Below are 9,194 nucleotides of genomic sequence, written 5' to 3'. Positions count from 1 at the left end.
CGCCCCGCCGCCGGCCCCCGGCCGCGCCCCGCCCCGCCGCCCGCTGCGCGGAGCTTTCCGGGGGGCACCGGGGCTGACGCGGGGCTTGCACCGTACCCTGGCGGAGGGGGGGGGGGGGGGGGCTCCAGCAACGCGGCCGGGCGCTTCCCCGCAGCCGCTTCTTCAGGGGAAAAGGGGTTTTGAAATTGGGGGACGCTGAGGTTTTTGCACAACTCCCGCCCGCAGGAATCGCGGGGAGGGAGAAGCCGCTTGGGCTCCATTTTGTGCGCGGAAAGCGCAGCCCTGGGAGGCCGTGGGATAGAGCCCGAGTGGGGCTGGGCTGCTCCTGCCTCGGTGGGGCCACAGGAGCCGCGACACTGGGAGGAAACTGAGGACGTGGTGCCAGAAAGGGATGGTCGTGAGGGGCTCACCCCCAAAGCAGCCACCCGAGAAGCCCCCACAGCCTGGCCAGGGCTGGAGATGGCCTCCATGTGTGTCACAAACATGGGCAGGCCTCAGCATCCCTCATTTGCACTTCAAACAGCCCAGCCGTGGCTTGCCGTGGGGCAGGGTGAAGCAGTAGGGCTGGCTTGGGCAGTGAGTCACTGCCCTCAGCCCTGGCTGTCCCCACGGTGTCCCTGGCAGGGACAGTGCTGCCACCACCCAGCACCAGCCCAGACCCCTAGGAGGACAGGGACTGCCCCTGGGTTGCTGTCCTGTGTGCGGGATGCACAAGCGGAGCCAGCCCCTGGTACAGGGGAGGCTGCAGGAGGAAGGTTCACGGCAGGTGCTCTGGCTCAATAAAGAATGCCACCTTTGGTTCAGGAGCCACAGACACCACTGGAGTTGAGGAGAGCTTGGGATGGCTTAGTCCCCCCCAAAAATTGCAGCCTGCATTGACAGAGCTGGGGTGAGCAAGAGGTGGGAGGTGAGCGGGAGTACCTGGGCACCCATCTGGGTCCCTGTCACCCCCCATAGCACCCAAGGGTGACAGCAAAACGCATGGGGGAGCTGGTGGCCCCCAGCCGCACACTCAGGGAGCCGCACACGCTGCGCCTTTACACAATCCTGCTTTATTTTCCCTTTGTACAAAACCATTTTTCCCCGCTTTATTTTACAAAGCTACCCCCGGTCCTTGGTGAGGGCAGGGGGAAGAGAGGGGACCCCGCAGCGGGGAGCGCCCGGCCGCTCGCGCCCTATCTCACCTCCGCCGTGGGGTGGGTGACAAGGGGGGGGACCCCGGCATTGGGCTTGCGAGGGTCATGGTCTGGCATCAAATCCCGCCGCCTCTGGTGCATCCCGCCTGCAGTTCCCAACCTTGGCCCCTGTCCTGCAACGGTTACTGCCACGGAGGAATAATAAATAGGCTCAGTGAATAGGTAAATTCAGTACTACATATTGGGCTACACTTTGATACATCCTCACTAGATAAAGAGGAAGGGGGCAGCAGCTGCCCCCGGCTCCTCACGTACCCCCAGTCCCGCTGCGCCAGGCGCAAGCACTGGGGAACTGGGTCTGGGTCTGCCCCGCCAGCACAGGTGGGTAGGGAAGCCCGGGGGGTGGCGGGAGGGACACTGGGGACGTGGGTCAAGGGGCTGGGGGACAAGGAGCGGGACCCGAGGGGCAGCCTGGCCCCCCAGCCACAGCGAGGGAGCGCGGGTGGCTCAGCCACCCTGTGCCAGGGCTCCCACCGCTCATGGTGCCAGCACCCTGCTGGGGTGGGGACAATGCAGGCACCAAGCGTGTGCTGGACATGTCCCCTTTTGTCACCACACTCGGTCGAGCTCCCGCAGATGCCCCCCCCCAAACCCTGGGACCCCAGCTTCACACCCACCCTAGGCAGGCACCCGCATGTGGCATCCCCAGGGTGCAGCAGCGGCCAGCCCGTCCCCGCAGGGCAGCGGCCGCATCCTGATCCCTCCAGCCCCGAGTCCCCACCGCCAGGCGCCGCGGGGGTCCCCTCCCACCCTCGGCCGCAGAGGGAGCAGCATCCTCGAGCCCGGGTCCGCGCACAGCCCAGCTGAGCCCGGCTGCCCGGGCGCAGCGCGGCGTCGGCCCTACAAGTACGTGTCCTCGCTCTCCCGGGAGCACAGGCTCTCCTTGGACTGGTGGTGGGGGGACACCTGGGGGTGCAGCAGCTCACGGGCAGCACCGGGCGCCCCGTTGCCCTCAGCTCCGGGGCCGTTGGCGGGGCTGCCTGAGCTCTTCTCTCGGTTTTTCTCCTTGCTCTTGCGGGCCTTGGGCACCGGGGCGGGCCCGGGGGGCACGATGATGGAGGGCACGGGCTCCAGCGCCTTGCGGGTGGGGGGCTCGGCCTCGCTGATGGCCTTGGCGCCGTGCAGGCGCGGGGGGGACTTGCACTGCAGCTCCCCGTGCGTCTCCCGCCACTTCTTCAGCTGGATCAGGTGCTCCCGCTCGATCTGCCGCTCCGTCACCGGCAGCTCGATGACCTGCAGGGGACAGATTTGTGCCACCGATATCCCCCCCGCAGGGCCACCCGGGACAGGGGTAGCCCCAAAACCAGGTCCTGCCAGGGACCGTCCCGGTTCCAGGTGAGCTCTGCCCAACAAGGGGTGGCCCCCACGCACTGCACCCCCCGGACCCTCACCTCCTGCACCAGGAAGGTCTCCTGCATGATCTTGGGGCTGAGGGCCCTCAGCCGCTCCATGGTCTCGTACTGGCCTTGGCAAGACTTGAGCTTGTCCGAGGAGCCCAGGGTGTGTTTGAGCAGCACCAGGCCCACCCGGAAGATGATTTTCACCCCTGGAAGCGGAGAGGTGAGGCAGCAAGCGGCAGGTGGCACAGGGTGAGGTGGCATGCTGCCACCACATCCCTCTGGTGGTCCCTACACCCTCTTCTTCCCCAGGAACCCCCCCACAGGCCCGATGCCAACCACAACCCAACTCAGCTCAGCCCCATGCTGTGCTGGTGTGGCTGCCAATGCACAGGGACACTTGGACATGCTCCCCTTCACCCCACCCGGCACCAGGGTGGGATCCTGATGCCTCTCCAGGCCCCTTTGCCTGGGATGGGCACCGTGGAGCCCTGTAAGAGCTGTTTGCCCACTCCAGGCTGGGGCCACCAGCACCGCTGTCACCCAGCACATAGGGCAGCAGGTGCCGGTCCTGCCGGCAGTCAGGGCACACACGAGGATAAACGTTGGCATTTGGGGCACACTGCCCACCGCAAACTTTGCACAAGCACTGATGCAAACATGTCCCCTGGATCCCACTAACCTCCTGACAGCCTCCACCCCACAAACTTCTGCTCCGCTCTTCCTGACACGGCCCCAAGTGCCTTCCTCGTGCCAAGGGGGCTGCCAGCCACCCACGGAGGCTGGCCCACGCCGCAGCCTCCAGGAGGAGGCCCCTACCTTCGCAGAAGAACATGTCCCAGACGCGCAGCACAGAGCTCCAGGGCAGCGTGCGAGAGAAGGCGCACATGAACCACTCCGTCATGTAGAGGATGGGGTCGATCTTCTGCTTGCTCAGGTGCTTGTAGGCCACCGGCGAGACCTTGTGCAGCAGCGAGAAGAGGATCTGCCCGTCCAGCTGGATGGCCTCCTGCGGGGACAGCATCAGCAGGGACCTCCCTGGCCAGCGCCTTAACCCCAGTCCTTGGCTCAGCCCCAGCATCAGCTCCGCAGTGCCTGGCCCCAGCCCACCAGGGCAGCCCCCAGCCCCAGCTGCGGGACCCGTGCCACACGTACTACGGCAGCAAAGCTGCACCGAGCCCCCCATCCCTCACTGCTGGATGCTCCTGGGGGTCCTGGAATCACGTAAAGACTGTGGGGACACACAGGCTGCCCCAAGCACCCTTTGGAAGGAGCTGGGGGAGCTCTTGGCCCCTTGGAGGAGCATCATGGCCCTTCACTCACCAGCTTCTCACTGTAGTAGCCGGGGAGGTACTTCTCGCAGATCTGTACCAGGCACCAGAATGCTTGCTGCAAGCCAAAGGACAGCAGGTCAGTGCCCGGGTGCCCACACGGACAGCCCTGCAGCCCCCACCTTGCCCCGATGGACCAGGCAGAGCAAACCTGGGGCTGAGATTTGGGGCAAACCGGTGCCGTGAGCCGAGCACCCGCCCGCCAGCACCACCCTGCTCCCCTCGCTGCTCCCCACTCGTACCTCGGCCGGCATGTGCATGAGCAGGACCGCAGCGATGGGGGCCTGGGCCTGGCAGTAGCCCTCCTCCGGGCGGTACAGCGTGTAAGCCTTCAGCACCCGAAACAGGTCCTGCTGCCTGCGGAGACAACGCGGGGAAAGCGGGGTGGAGAGCAGGCTCATCACTCATCGCTCTTCCCCCACGAGTCAGTCCCTGGCCGGGATCCCTCTTTGCCACAACCCCAGGCTACGGGGCACAAACCCCACGGCACAGCCCCAAGGGGGGCCCCAGCAGCAGCCAAGGACCAGACACGTTGCTCCTCCACTTACCCGTGGCCTCCGCGTGAGACAAACATCTCGTGGAAGGGGAACTGCCGATGGAGATCCCGCTCGATCACATCCAGCCACTTCGGCTCTCCCGGGAGGAGATCCAGCTCCTGGGAAGGAGAGGGTCAGGGTGAGCAGCACCAGCCGAGCACCACACCCCCCCCTGCACGCAGCGAGCCTGGGGGAGCCAAGAGCGATGTGCTCGTGGGGCTGGACCTGCCCCCAGCCCACGTTGCCCGGCACACACTCACGTCAAACTTGCCGACGTTCTGCTCCAGCTTGACCTTGCTGCCGGAGAGGTACTGCCAGGCTCGGCCCCGCAGCGAGGGCGGGATCCCCTTCTGGCACCGCAGCCGGATCTGCGGGGGGGGGGAACAAAGCCCTCAGGGGATATCATGGAGGACTGAGGCTCCCGGGGCAAGACGCGGGCCAGGCCCAGCGCTGCAGCAGCAGCAGAACCTCCCCCTGCAAGGGGACATGCCCTCATACCACCAGGGACAGGGTGCCCCCCGACAGACCTACGGGATGGCACGTGGAGCTGCAGTTTGGGGGTCACAGGAGGGGAGCTGAGGGGCTGTGCTGGGCAGGCCAGGGTTTGCTCAGCCCCTTCTCCACAGCCCTGCTCTTAACATGCCAGAGGGAGCTGCAGATGGTGGCAGGAGCCCGGCTGAGGCCGTGCAGCTTGCAGACAGCTCCCAACAAGCAAGACTCCATGGGCAACTGGAAAGGCAAACAGCAAAGCCACGGTGGGGAGAGGCTGGCTCCCTCCCCACGCTGCCACGGCCCACGGGGAAGCCGAAGAGCTCCGAGTGCTCTGCTCGTGGGGCAGGAAGGGGAGAGGGCTCTGCATCCCCGTCCCTCCTGCCCACGGGGCTGTGCGGAGCAGCCAGGACAGAGCTGGCCCCAGCCCCATGCCTCAGAGGCCGGCTCCGTGCCCAGCCAGCCCCAGGCTCCCTTGGCACGGGGCACCGACCGGACCAAAGTCCGGGCTGGGCAGCGCGGGTGCCACCTCCGCAGCAGGGAGCCGGACTCGCTTAACCCTGCTGCTGCCAGGAGCTGGGGCCGGGCTGTGCCCTTCCCTGCGACCCCACTAGCGCTCCAACCCCGCTCCAGGGAAGCAGCGGCACCAGCAAGGCAGGGACCCACGAGCCGGACACTTTTGGTACGGCATAAAGCCCGGCAAAATCCCAGCACAGCCTCCATGCCTCGCGTACCTGCTCGGGCAGCACACGCAAGTGCCCGAGAGGCACCAGGGCTCCGCAAGCTGACAGCTCTGAGCCTCCCTGCTGTGGGGCTCGGCAGCCCCGGGGCTCTCCTCCCCGGCCAGAGCTTGCTCTCCCTGTTTGCCAGCTAACTCGGGAGCAGGCACTTGTGTTTCCAAGCAGCCCAGCCCAGCGTGGTGGTGGTAACGCCACGTTCCTCGCTGCTCCCTCACCGCAGCGCTGCTTGTTTACCCGGCCAGGCCCCGCGAGGGCTTTGTGCTCGCAGGAAACGCAGCGGGCGATGCCCAGGGTGGCCGCGGGCAGCTCCGCCAGCGCTGACAGCTCCTGCTCCTGCTGCCCTTCCTGCTGGCTGAGCAGCCAGGAAGGAAGCCGACCTTGCAGGGAGCAAGAGCCGTTCGGGTTTGGCTGAGCAGCACAGCTGGGGCAGGCAGGGGGGTCAGGTGTTTTTTGCCCCCACCTCCCCAATCCCCCAGCTCCCGGTGGGGCCCTGCCATCACTGCCGGGGCCCCCCCATGCCCGATCGGGAGCGCACCCGGGCAGGGGGATGCTGAAAGCAAGGAGCAGCCGGAGCTGCCCACGCGTCTGCACTCCCTCGGTCTGCCTGGAAAGGGCACGGGCCGGCACGTGGCGCTGGCACGGCTCAGCGCTGGCGGGACCCAGGCCAGCGATGCAGGGAGCGTTTTGGGATCCCGGAGCGGTGCAGGTGCGAGCAAGCCGGCTGGCTGCGGGGCCTGGGCAAGGAGCGGCTCTCTGCATCAGCCCTTAGAGGCTCCGGGCACCAATTTTGGAGCAGGACAGAGCGCTCAGGCCCCGCAGCTCCACAGGGGCGTCCAGAAGCTCGGCCCCAGCACGAGGGAGCTCCTCTGCCAGCAGCGCGGCTGCCGGGGCACTCACCCGCGCCTGGAAATCACGCAGAGAGCATCGCTAACCGCCCTCGGGACAAAGCGCCCGCCCGCTGTGACCCCGAAAGCTCTCAGAAATCCTTCACAAGCAGCCAAGAAGTGGATGAGGGATTCCTCTGTCGGTCACCAGGCACCGAGCAGTGTTCGTGGAGCACCGCAGGCAGCTCCAGCGGGGGCACGGCACGCGGAACGGTGCCAGGAGGCCGTGCCAGCGGGCAGGGGGGAGGAGGCAGCCCTCGGGCCGCCAGCAGCCTCACCACTCTGTCAGGCGAGCAGCATCAGCCCAGGGCTTGCTTCATCCCGGCCCTGCTCCATGCATGGCCTCGGGAGGTCAGGGAGCACCAAGGCACGGCCCTGCGTGGCACCGGGGCCACCGAGCCCACACCACCATCGGCCTTCCAACCAGCCCCGGCTCGCAGGCCACATCGGGCTCAACTACTTCCTACCCACAGCCTTTTTTTTTTTTTTTTGGGTCTGCAAGATGCTCGGAGCAGAAGTTTCCATGACCTAACAATTCCCATGGCTGCCTGCACGCAGCCAAACGAGCCCTAGGAAGCCGGCAGGGAGCAGCCGTGCGCAGCGGCAGCCAGCTGGGGGACGCGCAGCCTCCGCGTCCCACGGCTGGATGCTGGCCCGAGCCAACAGCATCACCCAAAGGCAACGCGCCCGTCCCCCTCTGGGGACTCGGGGACGTGCGCCAGGGCCCCGGGGGGACGCTGCTGCACCCTGCCACCTCCGGGCGGCCTGGGGTCACCCACCTTCTTGTGCTTTTTGGCCATCCACTTGTCCCAGTTGTTGAGCATGTCCAGCCACTTGGACTCACGCTGCCGCAGCACCTCCAAGGGCACCTCCTCCAGCCTGCGGGGCGAAGGGATGAGGCGGGTGAGCGCAACCACGAGCCCCGTACCCACCGCGGAGCTCACCCGTCCCTACCAATCCACACAGCCCCCGCCGCCCCACGAAGAGGGGAGCGTTTTCCAGCAGCGGCCAGCTGGGATGGGCGTCCCTATTTAACCTGGCAAAGGCCCCCGGGGCTGCCTCTGAGCTGGCAGAGGGGTGGTGGTGGCACTGGGTGGCTTCGTGCAGCCCCCAGCCCCCCCACGGACAGAGAACCAGCTCATCACCGCAGCCTGGGGCGTGCCAGCGGCTTGGCCGAGCCCTCAGCAGCCACCTCCCTGGTGGTGCCGCGCTCCCAGCCCTGCCCTGCGAGGTCCCACCCGTGGGTCAGACGGGGCCAAACACGCTTGTTTCTGAGCGGCTCCAACGCGAGCCGCTCGGCCGAGGACGGCCACCGCAGCCTCCCCGTCGCAGCACCTCGGCCACCGGCATGGGGACCGGGGACCCGAGGGCACGCTGGCCCCGAGCCGGGGAGCCCGGGGCTCCGCGAGGCGTGGGAAGCCGGAGAGAGCTGGACACTGGATCCTGGGGCTGGCCGCGGGCCCGCTGGAGCCCCGCCAGCCCGGGCTGGAAGCTGTCACCAGCTGACGGCTGCCCGGCAGCGGGCAATCAAGCGGGGACCGGCGGCTGCGTTTCGGGTGGCGGAGGCTGGCGTGGGGGCACCCCACGGGGGACAGAGCCCCACGGCTGGGCCCTCCCCAGCGTCCCCGCAGCCTCTGTGGGGGCCGGGAAGGGGGGGACCCGTCCCCAGAGCCCGGGCGGCTCCGCGGTGCGCGGATGGAGGCCGCGCTGCCGGCTGCGGAGCCCTGCGGGAGGGTAGGATCGGGCCCCGGGAGCCCGGCAGGAGGGAGGCCCGGAGGCCGGGCAGCGGAGGAAGAAAAAGAGGAGGAGGAGGAGGAGGTGGCGGCGGCGCCGTGCTCAGGCCCCGGGGCCGGGGCGGTGCCGGCCGCAGCCCCGCTTCCTCCTGCCGGGGCCGGCGGAGGCCGGGAGGCCGCCCCCGAGGGCTTCCTCCCGGAGCCCGGCGAAGGCTGCGGCCTCCCCGCGCCGGGAGGAGGAGGAGAAGGAGGAGAAGGAGGAAAAGGAGGAGGAGGAGGAGGATGAAGAGCAGGCGGCGGCGGCGGCGGCGGGGGTGGGGGGGGGGCGCTCCCCGAGGGCCGGTACCGAGCGGTTGAAGGCAGGGGGGGAGGCCGAGAGCCGCCCCCCCGCCGGGCCTCCCTCTCTCCCTCCCTCCCGTCCCCATCCCCGCCACTCACGGCCCCTCGGCGCTGCGGCTGCCCACGATGAAGCCGAACTTGTCGACGCGCCGCTCCTCGGGGCCGCCGCCGTTGACCTCCGAGTCGGAGCCCAGCGAGCTGAGCTCGTCGCCGCCCGCCTCCGCCAGGCTCTCGCGGGTCCCCGCCAGGCCGCGGGCGCTGCCGGGCGAGCCGGGCCCGTCGCCCCCGCGGCTCTTGGCCATGGCGGCGCGGCTCAGCGGCTCCGCCGCCCCTCCATGCCGCGGCCACGGCGGCGGGCGCGCCCCCCCCCCCCCCCTCCCCGCCCGCCGCCCCGGTGCCGCCCCGGTGCCGCCACGCCATTGGGTGGCGCGGAGGGAGGGAGGGAGGAGGGAGCCAATGGGAGGGGAGGGAGGTGGGGGAGCCCGCCGTCCGGGGAAAGGGATTGGGTGAGAGGTGGGGAGGGAGGTGTCAGTCAGAGAGAGGTCCCGCCTCCTTCCGCCTGCCCGCCCGGTAGTTGCAGCGGGAGGGCGGGGCTGTGGGGGGGGGGGG

The 9,194-nt window shown here is 68.7% G+C and overlaps 1 protein-coding gene across 1 annotated transcript; it reads right to left on the bottom strand.

The window, feature by feature from the left end:
* Positions 1–1,033: 1,033 nt before the first annotated feature.
* TBC1D10A (TBC1 domain family member 10A) lies at positions 1,034–8,973 on the bottom strand. Its single transcript, XM_035340784.1, has 9 exons — positions 8,685–8,973; positions 7,293–7,392; positions 4,661–4,768; positions 4,413–4,519; positions 4,107–4,221; positions 3,857–3,922; positions 3,353–3,542; positions 2,588–2,742; positions 1,034–2,429 (listed from the first exon to the last, which is right to left on the bottom strand). Exons 1-9 carry the CDS (start codon positions 8,885–8,887, stop codon positions 2,037–2,039), a joined length of 1,437 nt encoding a protein of 478 aa, XP_035196675.1. The 5' UTR covers positions 8,888–8,973; the 3' UTR covers positions 1,034–2,036.
* Positions 8,974–9,194: the final 221 nt, after the last annotated feature.

The sequence above is a fragment of the Oxyura jamaicensis genome, chromosome 15 (genome assembly GCF_011077185.1).
Source record: "Oxyura jamaicensis isolate SHBP4307 breed ruddy duck chromosome 15, BPBGC_Ojam_1.0, whole genome shotgun sequence".
Lineage (NCBI taxonomy): Eukaryota > Metazoa > Chordata > Aves > Anseriformes > Anatidae > Oxyura > Oxyura jamaicensis.
Note: the sequence above shows the minus strand (reverse complement) of the source record. Positions and strands in the feature narration are given on the sequence as shown.

Excerpts from the sequence above, each read along its gene's own strand:
- TBC1D10A (XM_035340784.1), bottom strand. The coding sequence starts at position 8,887 with ATGGCCAAGAGCCGCGGGGGCGACGGGCCCGGCTCGCCCGGCAGCGCC. Across the intron at positions 4,769-7,292 it reads TGGCCAAAAAGCACAAGAAG|ATCCGGCTGCGGTGCCAGAA; the intron begins GTGGGTGACCCC and ends CCCCCCCCGCAG. Across the intron at positions 4,520-4,660 it reads AGAACGTCGGCAAGTTTGAC|GAGCTGGATCTCCTCCCGGG; the intron begins GTGAGTGTGTGC and ends TCTCCTTCCCAG.